This window comes from Hypomesus transpacificus, unplaced genomic scaffold (genome assembly GCF_021917145.1).
Source record: "Hypomesus transpacificus isolate Combined female unplaced genomic scaffold, fHypTra1 scaffold_156, whole genome shotgun sequence".
NCBI lineage: Eukaryota > Metazoa > Chordata > Actinopteri > Osmeriformes > Osmeridae > Hypomesus > Hypomesus transpacificus.
Window position 1 is genome coordinate 118,127 of NW_025813723.1, and position 22,477 is coordinate 140,603.

General features: G+C 46.8%; 1 protein-coding gene across 1 annotated transcript in view; it reads left to right on the forward strand.

Moving 5' to 3' along the window:
• cdh13 (cadherin 13, H-cadherin (heart)) overlaps window positions 1-22,477 on the forward strand; it is a gene marked incomplete at its 5' end in the record, with an annotated part of 117,138 nt that overhangs the window by 91,895 nt on the left and 2,766 nt on the right. Inside the window, 4 exons of the mRNA XM_047051496.1 lie at window positions 648-788; window positions 10,619-10,801; window positions 11,108-11,361; window positions 21,844-21,986. Of these exons, the coding sequence (XP_046907452.1) occupies window positions 648-788; window positions 10,619-10,801; window positions 11,108-11,361; window positions 21,844-21,986 (721 nt within the window). The remainder of the gene's footprint in view (window positions 1-647; window positions 789-10,618; window positions 10,802-11,107; window positions 11,362-21,843; window positions 21,987-22,477) is intronic.

Sequence of the window (22,477 nt, forward strand, 5' to 3'; positions counted from 1 at the left end):
AGAGTCCCCCACCGGCAGAAGGTCATTTGACACCTTGAGGAGAGCTGATACTGCTCTCTGACGTATACCACACTGTACATACATCAGTTTTATGTAAACCGACAGTAGCCGACAATTATAAACTGCTCATATGTTTGTGTTCATGCCTACTCTACAGTATTCACCTGATCTAGAAGTGGGTGTAACCTTTTACCAGAGGAAAAAAAGGGTGTTTGTCGAAGACTAGCACTTTACAGTACTCAGAATATGTATGGTTGAGATTACAAAAGGCACTTGGTATTTGAGTAGCTCTCTATCTGTTCGTGTGGGTGGGTCTGTGTTGAGCCGGAGCATGTGCTTCCTGGCTCTGTCATGATATTTAAGCATGGCAGCCCACACACTGACTGGGAAAGCAATCAACACAGCCTCAGTTGGCGTTCATCTGTCAGTAATGAATTTTTTACATTGTTATTCGGGGAATTGCCTTCCTCTGATGTCTGTTTACGGACCCTTTGTCTAATCCTGATTACTTTTGCATATTCCTTCTGAAACTGATATGCACTTGTGTGAGTGTGTGTGTGTGTGTGTGAGAGTGTGTGTGTTTCTGCCTTCTTCTGTGTCACACTGTAAGATGGGTCACTGACTGTCCTCCTCTATGGTTTCTCCAGACCCTTCCAACGACACAATACGAGCTGGAGATTGTGGCCAAGGACATGGCAGGAAGTGAGGTCGGACTGACAGGAACCGCCACCGCCACCATCACCATCACAGACAAGAATGACCACGCCCCTGAGTTCACTCACTCTCTGGTGAGAGCCCTTTTCTCCTCCCTGCCTCCCTCCCTCTCTCATCTGCTCCTCATCCCTTTCTCCTCTTCTTGTAGGTATGTCCAGTATATGTATGTATGTATATAGGTGTCTGTGTGTCTGCATGTGTGTGTGTGTGGGGGGGGGGGGGGGGGGTGTTGTCCCTGACAGTCCCTGCTCAGCCCATCACATAGACAGACCTTGCAGAGAAGCAGATTCCTACGGCATCCATCACTGGAATCACACACATGACCCGTAATTCACACAGGAGTGATGCAGGGGATCACACGTACAGACACAAACGCACACACACACACTTACAGACATGCACACCAATACACACGCACATTCACCGGCTTATCCACGATGACCTTTGCTTGGGCCATTTTAAATGATTGTGTTATAATTCAGTGGCCTGTCTAAGAAAAAGCTAAGCAGATCATTCTTGTGTGAGTGCGTGCGTGCATGTTTGTGTGCGGGTGTGTGTGCGGGTGTGTGAAATAAACAACACATCCTTGTTGTCAGGTGTTGTGGGTGCAGAGAGGAGATAAGGATGCGTGTGTGTAAGAGGAGGGTGAGCTGACGTTCCAAGCTGCTGTGATCTTGGCCTTGCTTTCTTTTATCATCATCCTCAAGGCTTCAGTAAAACATATGACACACACACACATACACACACACACACACATACACACACACGCACACATACACACAAACTCGTGTGAGCCACCACCGACAAGCCACACTATCTCCCTCTGTCATTCACGCACGCAGCAAACTGCACATTACCAACTTAACCTGTGTGGCCGTGTGTGCAAATGCATGATGAATTTGTCAAGAATTGCAGCCCTGGCTGTTTCCCCCCTTTCTTCTGGGGGGGGGGGGGGGGCAGCAGCAGAGCCTGAAGGAGAGAGCCAGGGCCGTTGACTTGAGTTGTGTGGTTTTTAATGGAAATGCCCGTAGCTGTTGTCAGGAGCTGAGACACATCACCCGTTGCCCTCCCCTCGCCAGCATCCCATGATGCATTGCAGTGTCAGGGGAGCTTGTCGGGAGTGGATGTGGCCGACAGAATGTTCCGGCTCAGAGAGCCAGCGGGGCCAAGTAGGGGCCAGCTCGTCCATGTCCCTGGCGAATGCTGCCATACCTCATGTGGGAATTCATTTAACACTGTGGAGAAATGGGTCTTTTTAAAACAGCCGTTTATAGACGCTAAGCTCCCATTAGGGGCCATCTGCTTTTGACACCTGCATCTCCTTCTCCTTTTTCTCCTTCACCTTTTTGTCTTCCTCCTCTCCTCTGGCACCTCCTCCTTCATCCCCTCCTCCTCCTAATCTTACCCCCGTCCCCGTCCCCCCCACACACACACACACCTCTCCTCCTCCTCCTTTTCCTCTTCCGGCCTCTCAAATGCCCATGAATCATATCTGACCTTTTTAGCAGGCTGATCGCATATGTGCATGTGTGTGTGTCCAGTTTTACAGTTATGAATTCGATTTGTAGGGGCAAGCGTCTTCCTTTCTTTCTCTCTCTCCACCTCTCTGTCTCTCTGTCTCGCTCTTTCTCGCATACACACATACACACACAGCCTACAGGCTTCTGTGATCCCCTACACACCCCATCTCACGCCGGTGCTGGGGACGGACCACTTACAGCACATCCATAAGGTCATTTGTGGAGCCAGGTGGGGTAAGGGACGTGGTCAGAGCTATAAGGTCATCTATTAGATCAGGAAAGTGGTCCGAAAAACGAATAATAGGAGTCAGAGCGTTGGGTTTTCCACAGTGGTTATTATATGCAAATACACAGTCAAAGAGCAGTTCAGTGGAAGACTGCAATCTCTCCAGAGGGCTTAGTATCTAGTCAAACTTTTTAAACCTAAGGCTAACTTGTTCTTTTATATTCTGGATTTATTCTATTCTCCGCAGCATCGGCAGAGGATTCGGCTCCGCAATGATTATCTTTAATAACCACTTCTAATCCTTCTTTTATGAGCAGGGGAAACAAGGAAAGATGATTAGGAATCTCGAGGTGCTGGAGCTGTTTAAGACAGGGAGCATGGATGCCCCGGAGCCCAGGAGCTCATTTACATGAGCTCCAATATCCAGACACCCCAGCCCATTATCATCCCCCCCTCCTCTGAGTCATGTATCCGGAGCAACTCTGCACACATTGTAAGAGTAATGGACCAGTAGCATGGTCAAGGGTCAGACACATGACCTTAACAAGCCCCCCCCCCTCCAGCACCCATCCTCCAGCCACCCTCTGCCCATCCTTGCCATCCCTTTGCCTCCACCCCATCCCCCCTTTCCTCTCCGTCTCTCCACACTGTGGCTGATAACTTCCACCTCATTTTAGCCTCTGATGGTCCCTATCATCGCTGTCACTCACACAGACTGACAGACGGTGGCCTCTCTCACTTCCTGCCAATGACTACCCCCCCTATCTCTCTCTCTCTCTTTACTGTATCTCCCCCTCCCAACTCTCTCTCTCTCTATCTCACCTTGCTCTTTCTCCTCTCTGTCTCTCTCTCTCTTTCTCTCTCCCCCTCTTTCATTCTGTCTCTCTCCCTCATTTTCCTCTCTCTTTCTTTCCCCTACCCCATGGAAGATATGTCCCTGTCATCCGTCGTATAGACAATAATGATATTTACAGTCATGGGTGAGGCATGGAACGGCTGTTTGTGTGTGTGTCAGCGATTATGGCCTGCCGGCGTGATTGCTCTACCAGCTAAGAGGAGATATCTCATGCCTCACTGTTACTCTGCAGGTCTTCTCGCCCCAGGCCAGTCTGTCTGCCTCAAGACTGACCACAATCTCAACCACTATGCACGCTGGTACCCAGTAACCCTGACATCTGCTGACCAAATATGCTTTCACTAAGCTGTGGTCTCTCTCACCAGTCACGACCACATTGCAATGCCAAATTTCCAATATGCGGAACCCAGGTGGCACACGACCGGTTGAGGTGATACTGGAGATGAGTGTTCCAGTGTCTGGAAGAGGCTGGAGGCTTAAGTTTCTGAGAGTCTGCCTAATGAAGGGAACAGGGACACAAAGGCCTGATAAATGAGGATGCATGTCACATAAGAGGGTTAGAAGCCCTCTCGACAGGGATAGGGCCCCAGGAGAAAACCCATCTCCATGATCTCAATGAGAAAGTCCCGATGAGCGAACAGCCTCCCTGCGAAGCCGTAAAGGAGGCCTGTGGAGGATCACTTGAGCTGTGCTTTGAATCTTTGTTCTGTCTGACAGGCCTTGTGGTGAGGAAAACACGACGCACCAGCCAGGTACTGGGTGCTTGTTGTGTAATATTACAGATAGCTGAGCCTTGCTTTGTTGCTGTCCATTCACTAGTGCCTCTTTGTCTGTGTATAAACCCACAAAGTGCGACGTTATATGATTTTAACAAAAATTGTTACACAATCGGAAACTATCAGTGTCGAAAAAAAAACTAAAACAGATCATATTCCAAACGTGCTGCACCCACTGGCAAGAAGCCTACCTTGAAAAGTAACGCAACCAAACTCCTGGCTGTCTGTCAGTCTCATGACAGCCACGAGCGCTTTCTCTATAAGGTGATCATGTCTTCCAAAGACGACTTCAATAGCTTGCTATGTAGATGGGAGCTAAACTCTTCATAAAGTGTGTGGGTGCAGGGTCTTACCAACACCTTGTAAACACATTTGTTGTTGAACTCTAAAACCCCTAAGTTGCTGAGACCTTAATCGTATTTCTATCTCCAAAGCAAATGCAATGAATAGAATACAGACTGCTGCCAGTCACTTTAATCAAGTTTCCAAAGCAAAGCTGCTTTTCCCAGCCTTATGATTCATCTGAGATCTATCTATAGACACAGCAGGAGCTGAACCTGCTCCGGATTTAATAACACCGCAGGTAAGCTCATTAGCTTGCCTGGGCTATACAACAGAAGGAGTGTGTGTGTGCGTGTGTATGTGTGCGTGTATGTGTGAGTACATACGTGTGGGTGTATGCGTGTTTGCGCACATTTGTATGTTGATCAAGAACCGAGCTATATCTATCTATATATCCAGTTATCATGACAGAGAGACACAAAGACAGCCAGAGAGGGAGAGAGAGAGAGAGAGAGAGAGAGAGAGAGAGAGAGAGAGAGAGAGAGAGAGAGAGAGAGAGAGAGAGAGAGAGAGAGAGAGAGAGAGAAAGAGAGAGAAAAAAAGAGAGAGAGAGAGGTAGAGGGATATTGAGGAGGAGGCAGAGATGCTGACACTGACGTGTGTGGGAGTGTGTCCTACGTGATGTCATATCCTCCTCTAGGGGGTGGCTGGCCTGACTCTGATTACAGCCACTAAAGCAAACCCTTCATCTTCCAATTCCACTGCAGCTATTTCCTATCTCTGGTGAGAGAAGGGAAAAGACCAGCTGCACTGTCCCCAGTGTATCTGCCCATTGCTGAACACGCATTTATTAGTTAACGTTCTTGCATTTGTTTTCCTATTTAATGGCTCGTAATGGAGCCCCTTGATGAAGGAGAGGTGTAATGGAGGGTTGAGGTGTAAAACATCTCTGTGATTGAAGTGTGATGCGTTGCAATAGTAGCTCTAACACAGTGTCCTCCAGTCGACAGCTTGAACACAGTGTCCTCCAGTCGACAGCTCGAACACAGTGTCTAACACAGTGTTCTCCAGTCTACAGCTCTAACACAGTGTCCTCCAGTCTACAGCTCTAACACAAAGTCCTCCAGTCTACAGCTCTAACACAGTGTCCAACACAGTGTCCTCTAGTCTACAGCTCGAACAGTGTCCTCCAGTCTACAGCTCGAACACAGTGTCTAACACAGTGTCCTCTAGTCTACAGCTCGAACACAGTGTCTAACACAGTGTCCTCCAGTCTACAGCTCTAACACAGTGTCTAACACAGTGTCCTCTAGTCTACAGCTCTAACACAGTGTCCTCTAGTCTACAGCTCGAACACAGTGTCCTCCAGTCTACAGCTCGAACACAGTGTCTAACACAGTGTCCTCTAGTCTACAGCTCTAACACAGTGTCCTCTAGTCTACAGCTCGAACACAGTGTCCTCCAGTCTACAGCTCGAACACAGTGTCTATCACAGTGTCCTCCAGTCTACAACTCTAACACAGTGTCTAACACAGTGTCCTCCAGTCTACAGCTCTAACACAGTGTCTAACACAGTGTCCTCCAGTCTACAGCTCTAACACAGTGTCTAACACAGTGTCCTCCAGTCTACAGCCCTAACACAGTGTCTAACACAGCGTCCTCCAGTCTACAGCTCTAACACATGGTCTAACACAGTGTCCTACAGTCTACAGCTCTAACACAGCGCCCTCCAGTCTACAGTTCTAACACAGTGTCCTCCAGTCTACAGCTCTAACACAGTGTCTAACACAGTGTCCTCCAGTCTACAGCTCGAACACAGTGTCTAACACAGTGTCCTACAGTCTACAGCTCTAACACAGTGTCTAACACAGTGTCCTACAGTCTACAGCTCTAACACAGCGCCCTCCAGTCTACAGCTCGAACACAGTGTCCTACAGTCGATACAGGACACCTTCCTCATCTCCTCGCGCTGCCGATGGACCAACCTATTGCAGGTCCCTTTGTAGGAAACGTACTTTAGTTAACTTACTTTTAGGTTGGAGAACTCGAGGTGTGCGTTACAGTGACACTTCACTCTACTTGCCTCGGGGAAATGTTCCTATACCTACTGTAAGTTGCTCTGGATAAGAGCACCTGCTAAATGGCTCAAATGTAAATGTCACTTTAATTGCGCAATTTACTCCAGCCAGGCACAGTTTGGGAGCTTGACAGAACTTGAAAGGCTGAGGGGTTGGCTGAAGGTAAACCCGAAATAAATGTATGTTGCTTTATTCTGCATAAGGTTCTCCAGTCTTCTGGTTTGGCCCCTAACTTTAAATGCGCAATTAACTCTAATAACATTATTCAAAAAACATGTATTTCTTTGTACGAGAACAGGAGCTGATAGCCTTATATGACCAAACGGGTTTGTCTTTGATAACAACGGAACAAATGTGTTGATTTGACAATATATGTGTATATTGTTTATAGTTTTGGCAATACTTTTTATTATGGTTTCACAAGTACCATGTAACTACTACACAGCACTACCCTAACTTACCCACTGTAGTTTGTGCTCGTATTACTGTATTAAAGTGATGGTACAGGACAGAGGGTTGAATACCTGAACAAGGCTGTCAGAGTATCTGGCAGAAGAGATGCCCCCTAGTGCATCGGCCTCCTCCTCTTCTCTCTTGTTTGGGTGACCAGGGAGATACACTATGCTTAAAACAGGCTCTGTCTAAGCTGTTTGTCTCAGAAACCAACTCTGCAGATACAAACACACACACACACAGACACACCCAAACACACAAACAGGGCATTCTGTGTGGTGGTTACTTCTCCTAGTCTGCCTCGTTGTTGGTGCTTCTAAGGGGATTGAGTTCCTGTCCGGGGCTTAGTGTTCATACACACACAAACACACACACACACTCACACACTCACACACACACAGACACATTCTTCCATCTGACCATGTTTCTGCGGAACTGGTTTAACTGAAACCGGACTGGCCAGTGGTGTGTTTGTGAGTATGTGTGTAAGTGTGTGAGTATCGGGGTGTACACGTGTTTGTCTTTATGTGTGTGTCTCTACTTGCTGGTGCTCTATGGGGGATCAAGATCCTGTCAAAGGCTCAGTGATCACACACACACACACCACCATATTCTTTTATTTCTGTCAAACACTGAAACCTGCCAGTCAGTTGTGCGTGTAAGGTTGTGAGGGAGTATGTGTGTGTGCAGTTGCAACATGTTTGTGTGTGTGTGCATGTGTGTATGTGGGTGTGTGAGAGTTAGTGAGCATTCTGGATCAAACATACCGCTGGAAAAAATGACAGGCATAGTATAAGAAAGCAAAAACTGCAAAATTCTGATGCTGAATTCCTGCTGATTACCACCACCTGATCACAGCATCCCTGCATGAGTACCCCTTGTCTCTCTCCAGCTCAGACTAACAGTGTGCGGTGTGTGTGTGTGTGTGTGTGCGTGTGTGTGTGTGCATGTGCAGGTGTGTTTGTGTGAACACCAGAAAGCTTCAGGCTGCAGACATCTGCTGAGCAAAGAGTAGGCATGAGTAGTGATTTTTTCTGAAGCTCCATTCTTGATCTGTAGGATGTAGTATGATATGGCCTCATTTAGGAGGTGTGTAAGGAGGAGGGAGCTGTGTCAAACTGTGGGGAGCTCACTGGAGTGTTCTGCATGGAGAGGGATGGCATGGTGCTTAGCAACAAGTCCATTTTCTCTCATTACACTTCTACAATTATCTGCCCCAACAAAAAGTGGATGTCAGTGCGTAGAAAAGTAACACGATGATATAATGTATATTAAAGTGATATCTATGACAACAAACCACAATGGAACAACAAAAGGTGCCAAAGAAAAGTAATCGATAAAAGAGTGTCCGAACTACCTAACCATAATGTGTCCCTTAAGCACCTGAGGTGGCAGTCGTTCCTTGCCTAGTGATTATTAACAAAGGTTTGCTACATGATAGGGTGTATGCCCATAGGCAGCTGACCTATTCCAAAGCCCCTGTGCGATTGAACAAAAAACAACGAAAAGTACAATGCCTTGTATCAGTACAAAATGAAACACGAAACAGGACGATGACACAATGAACACAGACAATCTCCGAAAATCTCCAAACAGAATAGTCGACAGAAAAACAAATAGCACAAACACAGAACCGAGTCGACTCCAGACGCAAACGAGAGACTTAAATGAAGACGGATGAGCAGCTGATTGGCTGGAAGCGAGGGCGCTGGTGAAGGGAAATGGAGTTGAGGGCCAATCACAGATGGACACCTGAATTGAGCCATTACAGTGTGGGGAGACACTGAGGGGAAGACAACACGTAGCACACAACTATACGAACACAGACAGAAATATGTATAAAGAAACGTGTGGCCATAACAACACTCCTCTACGCTTTCTGTAGAACCCAAGACAGATCCCATTTGAGGTTAAGCATTGAAAAGGTTTAACGCAAGACGAGGCATTTTCCCTGTTAGGATTAGAAAGGAGTGATCCCTACATCTGATATGAGCTTCAGTACAAGAAGCTGAGCCACTTTCCCTCTCATTGTCACTCTTTCTCTCTCCCCCTCTCCCGCTTTCTCTTTCTGTCTTCTTCTCGCTCTCTCTCTGCTTCTTTTGAAAATGTCCTGCAAATGATGAAAAAGCTTTCGAACACGTTGTGGATGGACACACAACAGAAGACACACATGAACCTGAGTAGATGGTGTAGTAAGGAGAGATGCTGTAGTGGACTATCCTAACAGAAGAAGCTCTAATCTGGACAATAATACCAGCCTTAAATGCGTGACACATTCTGTTCCAGAAAGATCACACTGTACACTGGGACACAATAACTGACTGCCCGAGAGAGGGGGTGTGTGGGTGGTGGTTAGACAAAGAGAGGGGGGGGGGGGGTTGATATTGAGAGAGATAGCGAGAGGAAGTAAAAATGGAATTTCAGTACTAGCTGTCAGTGTTGCTAGAAATCCTGCAGTACGCTTGTTGACAATGTTCGCTGTGGCAGTGTCAGACCAGCAGAATAGCAGGCTGATATGAATCTGATTGAGGACATGTTGCTACAATAGACAGAGGGGGGGGAAGACTGACAATGAGAAGGAAATTTGTGATTTTTCTGGAAATAGAATTAGCATGTGTGTGCGTGTGTGTTCAGCATGTGTTCTTGCCATGGTCCCTCCCATGTGACATGTAGAGCAGTACATTCTGAACTTGGGTCACATACACTCTACACCTCTCTGCAAACGTCTTTACTTCAAACATTGTATCACTGTGGAGAAGAGAGAATCGAGGGGAGGGAAAGGAGAGAGAGGGGGAGGTGTAAAGAAAGCATAGAGACTGTAGTGGAAAGTTTCAGCAACAGATAACAAAAGCAGAAAGAAAAGTGATATATTGAATATTTCAAAGCCAGAGGTATTATACTCCAACATTCTCTTGATGGAAGGCAGCATAGATTAAACAAAAACAAAAGAAGTGTTGCATGCCTATCTCTATTATCCTTTACAACCCATGTGAAACAAAAAATAAACAATTAGTGCTGTAACACTGTCAAAACGGTGTTTTCATGTACTGAATGATGCCACCTGAGCTGCAGCTGGTGTCTGAGAAGCACGCGCACACACACACACACACACACCCACAAAGGTCTTCTTTCCTTCTGTGCGTGCGTGCTGGGGTGAGAGAGTTGTTTTGTTGCAAGGTAGGGAGTGGGACTGAGAACCATTGTGAGATGTGGTTCAGCATGAGGGGTATTAATCAGAGGCCAGGGAGCCTCTGCAGCATGGACGACTGCCAGTGAGTCTGAGAGGACGAGCTGGACAACGCCGGACCCATGCCTCTCCTGTCTGCCCAGACTGAGGAGGAGGGGGAAGGGGAGGTGGAGCAAGAGGAGGGGGGGTGGGGGGGGCAGGAAGAAAGGAGGCACACTGGGGAGGAGTTGAACTGCTGTGAGAAAGACGAGGAAGATAGTGATGACGAGGATGACGATGAGGATGACGAGGAGACCCACTGCTGACGTGCTGTTGAGAGACCAACATATTTTAAAGCCCTGTCAGACTGTGTGTATTACTTATCTCACCCCGCCCCCCTACTTTCCCTCTCTCCCCCCCCCCCTCTCTCTCTCTTTCTCTCTCTTTCTCTCTCTTTCTCTCTCTCTCTCTCTCTCTCTCTCTCTCTCTCTCTCTCTCTCTCTCTCTCTCTCTTCCCCCTGCTCTCTCTCCACCCCTCTGAATCCAGTTCCCTGCGAACATGGACGAGGGTTCCACGGGGGTGGTGGTCAACCTGACCGTGGACGACAGAGACGACCCCGCCACAGGGGCATGTCGGGCGGTCTACTCCATCATCAACGGAGACCCCACCCAGAGCTTTGACATCCACACCAACCCGGACAACAACGAGGGCATGCTCTCCGTCATCAAGGTATCTGACGGACATACTGCGACCCATGCACATGCCCCTGTGGTAAATTTTGAGTTGACCATGGATACTGTACATGTGTCGATTGAAATTATGTATTTTCCTTCTCTTTTCTTCTTCTGGTCTCCTCTACTCTTTTGACCCCTTCTTCTCTTCTTTTCCCTTCTATGTTCCTCTCTTCCTCTTCCCTTTTCCCCTTCTTTTGCTCTCCCTTCTTCCTCTCCCCACTTCTCCTGACTTCTCTTCTTTTTCCTTCTCATCTCTTCCTTTCCACCTCCTCGCTCTCTCTCTCTCCTCTCTCCCCTCCAGCCTCTGGACTATGAGACGACGGCGTTCCACACGTTGCTCATCAGGGTAGAGAATGAGGACCCCCTGGTGCCAGATGTGGGCTATGGGCCCAGCTCTACAGCCACAGTACACGTGACGGTGCTGGACGTGAACGAGGGTCCTGTGTTCTTCCCGGACCCACTGATGGTCACTAAGATGGAGAACGTTCCGGTGGGCAGCTTTGTGGCCTCCCTCAACGCCACAGACCCCGACTACCTCCAGATTCAGAGCATCAGGTGAGCGCATCACCAGACGGACAGACGGACAAATGCAATGACTGGCAGGCAGAGGTACGCACTGACAAACACATGGACAGACAGACTGACAGACAGATGGACAATGAAGGCCTTTTTATTTCTGGTGTCCTGCTCTGGTGGGCTTGGAAGACACTCATGGTTATTGATTGGAACAGATTTAGAAAAACATTGAGGACATTTTCCAATGAAGGTGGAGAAGCCGGCGTCTGACTCATCTTCCACGACACTCACCACACATCTCACCTCCTCAGTTCACCATGAGGTTAGGGAGGGGTTAGATGATCACTGATCACACCTGTCTTCCAAAGACCGCTCCAGCATTGACAACAGAGACAACCAATCACAGGTGTAGCCTGCCATGACAGTACGCCTCTTAGTTACCAGAAATCTCTCCATCTGGTGTCTCTCACCCATCTATTCAACACTTCTCGTCTTTCTATTAGTCCCTCAAATCCTCTCATCTGACTGCCTGTCAACAAGGTAGAAGTTTCTAGATGTTCCTGTGTTGGCCAGATGCTTCACATAAAAAGACTAGCTGTCATGATAGTGCATGTGCACTACTTGCTGAGTCATCTGCAGGATGACTCAGCAAGATGACTTTTAAATACTATACTCTGGGTGTCACACTGAAACTGTTGGCTGCTGTCTGTGTAAGGATGATTCATTGTGCTAGGTTGGAGAGAGAAATGATTCCCCGGCTGCTTTCCAAGATGGAGACTTGGTTACTCCTTGACAGGTTTTAAGACCACTGATTGATTCTCCATTTGTGATGCCCGTTTTTTCTGGAAGCGTGGGAGTTACATAATATTCAACCAAGATTTATGTAAATTTACCATGATTTAAACAACCCTGTAATAAAAAACCCACTCGATTTTGAGTTGGCTGGCCAGATAATAGATGCTTAAAAGTGCTCCTTGATGGAGGGAGGCAAGGTGTGGGTGGTCATTCTCCTTTTCAGTCTCCCTCCCCGTCTCTTTCTAATTCAGCGTCCTTCCCTTCTCTCTCCCCATCTCCTTTTTATTCAGCGTCCTTCCCTTCTCCCTCTCCCTCTCCTTCTTCTCGTATCCTTCTCATTCCTTTTTTCCTCATCCATCTCCATGTCCTTCGGCGTCTCCTTCTCATTTACCCTCGCCCTTGTTCTTTGTCCAATCATCTGCTCTTCTCTGTATCCACATCCAGACGTATTTCCATATCCATCCACCATGCCCCCCCCCCCCCTCTCTATCTCCTCTTTCCTCTCTTCTCCATCTGCATTCATTCCCTGGCCTCTCCTTTCTACCTTCCTATAACCTCTTACCTCTTTTGATCCTCTCTTGACACTGAAAGGGACTTTGAAGTATTGTAGCTTATCCTTTACCGGTAGGCATTGAGGATGAGGATGAACTGGGGAGGCTGGTGAGGATGAGGACAGAGAGGCAAGGAAATTGCTAATTTAGAGGTTTGGCTCTCCCTCTCAATTTATTGTGTTTTGCACGTGTGTGTGTGTGTGTGTCTGTGTGTGTGTGTGTGTGTGAGAAAGAGAGAGAGAGAGAGAGAGAGAGAGAGAGAGAGAGAGAGAGAAACAGAGAGAAAATCATAAATAAAGAGAGAGGGAGAGACAGAGGAGGATCATTTTCTACCAGTGCTAAAACAACCCCTAGAGACAGGGAGGTCAATGGAGGTTGACACCAAACACGATGGGTTTGGCCTGCTTGTGGAGATCAGAGGGACAGGCAGACTAACAGGGCAAAGGAACATAGCCTTCTGCCTCCTCTACACACTGTGACTGGGATGTCGGGAGCAAGTGGATGGATGAGTCAGAGACAGGGTCAGCAGTGCACTAAAGAGTATTATTTTATGTTTGATTTGATTCTTTTTTGAGTTTATTTCATTGTAATTTATTTTATTTTACATATTTGTTATGGAACTGTGTGAAATACTAACAATCATCTGTTTACATTCACATTGATCTATTACTGTAAGCAGACTAACCCTGTTACAGTAAATGTTGCTGATTAAAGACTAAATATGCACAGAATAATCAAGGCTGTATGGCACTTTATGTATGCCACTAAGATCAGCTCTGAAAGGCCTGGTAACTGCCTCCCAAGTAATTATAAGTGTCATTGATTCTTTGTGTGTGTGTGTGTAGGTGTGTGTGTGTGTGTGTGTGTGTGTGTGTGTGTGTGTGTGTGTGTGTGTGTGTGTGTGTGTGTGTGTGTGTGTGTGAGTGAGTGAGTGTATGTGTAAGAGAGAGAGAGTGTGTGTGAGGAGATTCTAATGAGCTATAAGGAGTAATTCTAGGGGACCAAACCGTGTAATGTGTGAAGCAGCCAGTAATAACTGACCTAATGAGCGAAGCGCAGGGGTACAGCTGAGTACGTTTTACCTGAACCCACCACACCTACAGGATCACAGCTACACCGCGGGAGCACTCCAAGTCTACGCCGGGGAGTCCGATGGCTGAGCGGTTAGGGAATCGGGCTAGTAATCTGAAGGTTGCCAGTTCGTTTCCCGGCTGTGCAAAATGATGTTGTGTCCTTGGGCAAGGCACTTCATCCTACTTGCCTCGGGGAAATGTCCCTGTACTCACTGTAAGTCGCTCTGGATAAGAGCGTCTAGTAACTGACTAAATGTAAATGTACTACAGCTCCAGTGAGGTTTGGAGTAGAAAAACACATGATTCTTTGTTCTAAAAAATATTCTATTCATTAAAAAAAATGAAAATCTATGAAACATTTGACTTTTTCCAAGTAGTGATAATTTTGTTCTCACAATGCCTCTACTTTACTTTACTTACCTGCCTTAACCCGGCAGACATGTTTTATAGGATCTAATATTCCTGAGCTACTGTAATTATTAATTTATCAAATATTACTGTATTACCTAGCAGAAATGTGAAGCTGAAGGATTCAGTTTTCTGCTGATACAGACGTCTTTCTTGTCTTCCCAGTGGCAGTCTCTGTGGGTGTGTGTGTGTGTGTGTGTGTGTGTGTGTGTGTGTGTGTGTGTGTGTGTGTGTGTGTGTGTGTGTGTGTGTGTGTGTGTGTGTGTGTGTGTGTGCGTGTGTGTGTGTGTGCGTGTGTGTGTGTGCTGACTTAGCCAGCCTTGGGAAAATCAAGATGCAGTTGCTCTTACCAAACTTTTTATGTCATTATTTATTTATTTTCCAACAACCTTCGGCCATGCAACTTTTAGCTGGTGTCTTTCTGGAGTGTTCTGAGATTTGGAGGGGTGAGACTCCAGTATAAAGGTCGGCGAGGAACGGAAAGAACATTAACTGAGATTGTCTTGTCGGGGAGTATGTAGCATAGCTGCACAGCACAGTATTGTAGTCGTTGAGATCCAGCAGGTGATGAGCCAATAGATTTTATACAGCTTTTTAGGTTAACTTGAGTTGAGTTTGTTGAGCGACCCTGAAAACGAATCCATTGTACCGGTAGTGACATCTTGAAGAACATGATCTTGATGTCATCAACATCTCGTTGCTTCAAACTCAGTAGGTATATAAAGCTGCTGTTTGAGAAAACGACTAAAATGCTTCCCCAACTGAAATGATTTTACAATAACGTGTAACATACTGGCTATGCTGCAGTAGCGATTATCCGCATTCTCACATTTACAGAGTATTAACATAAATATATGTGTTGTCTTTTCAGCAGTCACTGAAGGTGATGGCAAGATGAAGCTGTCGGAGCCAGTCATCTAAATCAGTCTGCCGTCTCAGTCAGAGAGTGTGATGAAAGTCTTGGCATAGATACCAAGGTGGTATCCCTGATGTAGGTGCTAGTCAGCAGTCAGCAATCCCTGTGTGCTCCACAAAACTCTGTGTTCCACACCGCACTGTGAGTTCCACAGTACTCCACGGTAGTCGGTCTAAGTCTATCTGACGTGTACTAGTTGTTGTTCCAAACAGAAAGACAGACAAAAGAACAGATATATGTGCATCTCCATATCAAGAGACAGAGTGTGAGTGAGAGAGAATGGGAGAGAGGGGGGGGGGGGGCTAGCCTGCAGACAGATAATCATGTTGCCAGGATATAATTAAAATGATTCAAAAAATGCCAAAAGGAGCAGACAGAGAGACTGAGCAGTGAGGCCTCAGTGAAGCACAGATAAATTGCTTTTCTCCATGTTAATTACAGGGTTATGATTTTCTACTGATGCAAAGAGCTGCCTTTTTTCTGCCTTATTATGATAATAAATTTCATTTTTATGTGTTGTGCTGCTGAGGCATGGTAATTTATGGAAATAGTGTTACAGCGACTGCTATTATATTTACAGAAACAAGTGTGTGTGTGGGTGTGTGTGTGACCTGCGCCCAGATCACAGTTTGAACCACTATCAATGATCGCTTGTGTTTTCTATAGCATTAGCATAGAGAACACACAAGTCTAAAGAGGGTTTATCTCTTACTGTCTTCTCTGGCAGTCCATCAAATCCTCTGCAGTACTGTAACTTAGAGAGAGAGGGAGAGAGAGAGAGAAAGAGAGAGAGAGAGAGAGAGAGAGAGAGAGAGAGAGAGAGAGAGAGAGAGAGAGAGAGAGAGGAGAGGGAGAGGGAGAGGGAAAGGAGGGGATGTGGAACAAGAGGTGGGGAAGGAGAGAGGAAGAGTGAGATTGAGAATGAGAGAGGAAAGGTACAGAGGGAGAGAACGAGCGAGGACAGAAAGAGAAAGACAAACAGGGAGAGAGAGAGAGAGAGAGAGAGAGAGAGAGAGAGAGAGAGAGAGAGAGAGAGAGAGAGAGAGAGAGAGAGAGAGAGAGAGAGAGAGAGACCCGAGATTCCTTGGGACAGCCAGACAGGCCCTCTGGGGGAGCTGGAACACAGACACACTGACAAGCTGCTTGATCTGCCATCTCCAACAGGACAGCTGGCTGTGTCTCCTCTGATCCTGGTACTCTGGAAGACAAGTAGAGAGGAGATCACAGGAAAGCAACCCGTACCTCCAAACACACACACACACAATTATAAACGTGCACACACACACACAAAGTTACTGCACTGGAGCTGCCTGTCTTATTGCACATTTATCTCATTCCAAATATCCACCTTCCTCTAATGGGCTATGTCAACAGTTTTGTGTGTGTGCCTCCTGCCGCTGCTGTGTTTGTGTGTGTGTGTGTGTGTGTTAGACAGTGTATTTACCTATTCTAGGTCCCAGGTGTTTAGGTCAACTCTAAGCAGACATGGTTGAGGGGTCTGGTCTCTCAAATGGGTCCCCTGTCACACACATGGCTGAGCGATGGATGGATGGATGGATGGATGGATGGATGGAGGGATGGATGGAGGGATGGATGGAGGGATGCAGGAGGGACATGAAGAAGTGACAGTTTTTGTCTTAACGAGACATTAAGGGCCCTGAGCACAATAGTGTGTTGACAGGTTGCTCTGATTTTCCCTCAGTCTGTCAGACAGCTGATTGATGGGGCGTCCGTCACTGTTTGTCTTCCCCTTCTTGCCTCCTGGTCGGGGACCACTGGGTCAATGGGAAGTTGATGGGATGCAGGTAGCTAAACCGGTGTGACAGTGGCCAACAACAACGGTAATAATTGGACACTTGGATGTTATTTTCCTACCCGACGCTTTCTCACCTGTCTTCCACACAATGGTTGTTGTGCTCTCTCTTTCTCTTGCACTTCCATATCACTGGTCCTATAGAGACCGACAGCTGAAGAGACGAAACCCTCTGAGCCTCTTTACCTTCGCACAGCTCCTGATCGCTGCCATCTACTCACACACACAGACACGCACACACGCATTTACAGACCGAAACACATACACATTAACACACAGAAGCACACACTAAAACACGCACAGACACACACACAGAGAAACGCTCACACAAAAAGAAACAAACATACACAGAAGCACATACAGAGAAGCACGCTCATTTATTACTGTAAAATGAAACGGCTTATCGGCTTCCTTTCCTCAGATTCTCTCAGCCAGTTAGACCCTGAACACCCATCTGTGAGATACAAATAAAGAACAGAGTGGAATGATATAGAGAGAGTGATAGAACAAGGGAGACAGAGAAGGAGAAGACATTGATGGAGAGAGAAGAAACCAATAGAGAAAAAAAGTAATCTGAAGTGTTCTGCCAAAGTTTCAAATTCCGACTATTACGTAAGTATGTAAATGAAAAAGTCACAGTGCACTTAGAGAACTCAAGTAGAAGAACATCGTTCCTTCTAATCAATTGCATGACGCTCTTTTATGTGTGTGTGTGTGTCTGTGTGCGTGTCTGTGTGTTATGTCAAGCCATCCTAAAGTGAGAAGCGATATATATTACTAGCTGCAGCCTCCCCCTCACACCTAAGCTAGCATATTCATCAGATTTGAACCATTTAGAATCACTCCACCCGCTGCCCCAGCGCCCCCTGTCCCAGCCCCACTTCCCCATTCCCCCCATACAGTTTGCGGTATCTTCTACTCCTGGATACAAACCTGTTTTGGACCCAGTACAAACAAGCACTGCTTGTTTTTAGGACATCCATTATATGTCCTAAAAGTGCCCGGGCACTTTCCTCTGGAAAACTTAGAAGCTGTGTGTGTATACTTGTATGCATTAGCGTGTGTGTGTGTGTCTGTGTGAGTGATGCTTGTTCAGGATGTTCAGTGGCTCTCTTCAGGTTGAGCGGGTGTACAGTCTAGCCAGCACGACTGGTTTGATAGTGAACGTGATGAGTCAGGAGCTTGTTCACGCTGATGGCTGGAAGGCTCAGTTTACAGTAACGTCTATGTGCTGTACTGTCACCGGGAAAATGAGTGACACACACCCTTACTAAGCTGTCCTATGTTCTGGATCCAATTGTGGCTGCCCATATCTCATACACAGACACAGTATCACACCATCAATAAATAAGCTTGCGCACTATTCTAAGCCAAATACAGACTACTTCTCTTACCTTCACCCTTTTTTCTGAAATGAATATTCCTACTCCTACACTCAGCCACACTCCAGTCATGCACCACCTGTATACAGAGTGGAATTCAAGATGTGGATGCACCTAATACGCAGCACATTACTAATCATTATCCTTTAGCTTACGCTGTCATTCAGAACACTTATCATAAATACGGACGACCGTGTGGGCGGAATTAATTCCTCAGTCAAACCCTTTCAAAATGGTTCAAAGTAAATTACTACAAGTGTTCAAATGGTTGTTGCGAGGGTCGCTCTCTCGCTTTGTTTCTCCTACTCTCTCTCTCACTCTCTTACTCTGTCTACCCCCCTCTCTCTCTCTCTCCCCTCCCCCGTCTCTCTCTCTACCCTTCCCCCTATCTATCTCTCTCTCTCTTGCTCTCTCTGTCTGTCTCCTCAGCCTCTCTCTCTCTTTCTGTCTTATTCTAATGTCATATTTCTCTCACCCCCCCCCCCCCCCCCCTCTCACACACACACATGCAGACACATACACATACACTCACACATATTAAACAAATGCATGTGATGCAACAGCAGTGTAATGGTGTCCCCTGCAGTAACCCTTCTCTTGTTCTTCAGTGTTCTTATTGAGTCAGATCTCGTAACTTCAAATGAGCAACCTGCTTCAGAATCATGGCTTGTGTGCCAGGCTGCAAACATGCTTTTCTACTGTGTAATCATTATTCTGGGAATGATCCATGGGTGTGCTGTTTGAACTGACACCCTCTTCTTCATGTGACTTGTACCCACCCAGGGCTGCCCCACTCATCTTGACTATGTTATCATGTGCCCTGCACCCACCCAGGGTTGCCCCTGTCTGACATGGAGGTCTTCGTGTGTGTTTGTGTGTGTCCTGTTGACTCCAGTCTTGTACGTGTGCGGCTTCACGGCCTCTTCCGTTACTCACGATGCTAATGCTAATTAGCATGTCCCCCTACTGAGTCGAATATGAATGTATCGTTGATGGCTTTTTAATGTGTGTCTAATGGCCTTTCCCACTCAGGGCTAATGGGCTGCACTTGTGTTTGGGGAGAGGAGGAGCTCCACAGCTATATCATCCAGAGGTTCCAGAGGAGGAGGAACACCCCGAACCTAGCTTGCTTTGCTTAGGGAGTGCACGGTCCCAACAGTGTTACTGTGGTTAAAGTCAAGGAACGAGTAAAGAGGAACCTTTCAGTACTGCACTACACTGTTACGAGCGCTGCTAGCTGTGGCCCAATGTCCTGTATACCTGCACGTTGGTTATGTATTCTAAGCGGGACAAGCGTTTAGAGGGCTAATCAGCTGGTTGCTGGAGTGAACTCGACTCCAGGGTGAATCGATCAATGTGCGGAACAGAGTTTGAGTTGCTTTTTGAGCCTAGATGCAAGGCAGAGGCAGCAGGATCCTATGCTCAGTGTGAGTGCTGGGATAGTGGGGATTCATTCCACAGCCAAGACACATGCAGGGGACTGCAGAGAGAGAGTAGGAACGGGGGGGGGGGGAGGGAACGAATTATGGAAAGAGAGAGAAAGAGAGGAGGAGAGGGAGAGAAAGGGAGAGAGAATTAATACAAAATTAACAGCTAAATCACAGCATGATTGCATTGAAATGCATCCTTTATCAATTTCGTGCAAACAAAGGATATTTGAACAGCAAATATAAGCAAACAAACCACTCAGCACGAAGAAGGAAAGAAAAGCTCATATTACTGCATGTCTGGATCAGGTCTGTTTCAGACTGTTCTTCACAGCAGGGGATCATCACCATGTATTCATCTGTTGATCATCAGGAAGAGATAACCATATGTGCGTTTCATTGACAGGGAGAAAGAGTATCATATTGGGGCATCTTACGTATTCTAAAAACAAGCTGTGTGTGTGTGCGTGTGTGTGTGTAAGTTCCGATAACAAGCTCCAAATCCAAGTTTCTAACCCACATCACACATTTTCTCTTCCTACCTTCGAGATCATTAGCCTTCGACACATGCTTGTCTTCATGGTGACGCCAACTTGGATATCTATCATGGTCACTGCGTGACCCCGGGTGAATTATCAACCACTCACAATTCAGACACACACATACTCACACAAGGTACAAACATGCTCTCCAACACACATATACACTCATGCACATACATAAACACCCCACACCCTCAAGTTTAGGCAGCGGAAAGAAAATGTGTTTGAGAGTTTGAAGCCTTGAGTTCAACAGTTTAGGCCCTAAACTGCCAGACAGCCAGTTTCTCCAGCAACACAATGCCTCTGATTGTTATATTATAACCATTGTGTGGGACTGTCGGGAGGAGAGCATTGAGCAAACCCCATTACACTACTGCGATACCTGGATTAATGAGCAAACTCATATTTGCCATCATGCTAATAAGAAAACTCATAACACTACCACAATTCCTGGATTAATAAGCCAACAGAAGTTGGAGCCCAAAAATCAGATTTTCCTTAAAGAAAGATGCTAATAATACAGACAGGAAGGAGGCAAGAAACTTTATTGCTGATATTTTTTATGCTTTTCATCTACTTTAGGTTTCGTGATTTTTCATGCATTTGTTCATCTCCATGTGCCAGAACCTTCGAGCCCTCACCTCTATTATAGTTATATCTTCTCTCACACACACACACACACACACACACACACACACACACACACACACACACACACATGCACATAAAACTGACAATCATCTCTCAGGGATAATGTCAGTTCCTTTGGGCATGCATGCCTGTTGTCCTACGGCTGACCTCCACCATTCCCATGCATGAATGTGAGCGTCTCCTCCACTGATGGACCCTCTCTCTCCAATATACCGCCACGCTGCTCAGTACTTCACTCAGTTATTGTCGTCAGGGTGGGTTTCCAAGGTAACTCCAAAAATGATTTGCAGCAAGAGAAGATATGCCTCTGATATTGTTTTATATTGCATTCATACCTTTATTACCTTCTGTCATGTTTGAGTGGTGCCGTTTCCTCAAAGAGATTAACTGTTGGTCGAGATCAGTCGTGAGTAGCCTCCTTCTCTGCTGTGCGCGTGAAGGGCAACTCCTGCTGGAAACATGTTGAGATAAAAGCTTTGAAACGCCTCGCATCCCCCTGCCAGGTTTCCCTGCATGCCTGATACACCTTGATCTTCTTGCTTATCAGTTAACTCACACGAGTTTTCTGGGCGTTTGTGTACAAGTGCTCCTCCATCAATTCCATCACAACTGAAACAGGAAGTGGCAACCCACACCTGATGCAGTAGACAAGGTTGGGTCCAGACGGTATCGGTACAGTCTGGGGTAGTACTGGGCGTCAGGTGGCTGAGTGGTTACGGAATCGGGCTAGTAATCAGAAGGTTGCCAGTTCGATTCCCGGCCGTGCCAAATTATGTTGTGTCCTTGGACAAGGCACTTCACCCTACTTGCCTAGGGGGTATGTCCCTGTACTTACTGTAAGTCGCTCTGGATAAGAGTGTCTGCTAAATGTCTAAATGTAAATGTAAATGTAGTACTCTATGTGTTTCTCCTGTGCTGCTGCTTCTACAAGCGAGTGTTGACGTGTGGTTCTATTGTGGTTAGGTTTGCGGTGCTGAGAGACCCAGCAGGCTGGCTGAGCGTGAACCCGGTCAGAGGGACGGTCAACACGTCTGCGTCGTTGGACCGCGAGTCGCCGTTCGTCCACGACAACAAGTACACAGCCGTCTTCCTAGCAACAGACAATGGTGAGTGGTGCTCTGGGAAGTTGCGAGTTGTTGTTGGACTTGTTTGGCCTGCTTTGGGCTGTCAGTTGTTTGAAAACAGGCATGACTCTACTTAGTTCTCAGGCTCTGCGTACCACCACTGTGTGTGGCTGACATAGTCTCACCCTGCCACAGGTTTAATTAACCTTCAGCTGATGAGATGAGATCTCCAGCCCGGTACTCCAGCCCGGTACAGTCAGAGGTCAGACGAGATAGGACCTGTCTGGGCTCGTTTTTAGACACAAATGGTTCCCTCCTGTGGATCTCTCTTTCTTTCTCTCCGGGTGTTTCTCTGTCTCTCTGACGAGGGAGCAAGGAGGTTGAGGAATATCAATAATCCGATCTGTGAGGTTCTGTCAGCAGGTGGACACACAGCAGAGGAACGGGGACTGAGGCTAGGGCAGTCCTGGAGAGGTGGAGGGCTGGATGAGGTGCAGGAGATTGACAGAGAGAGACAAGAAAGACGGAAAGAG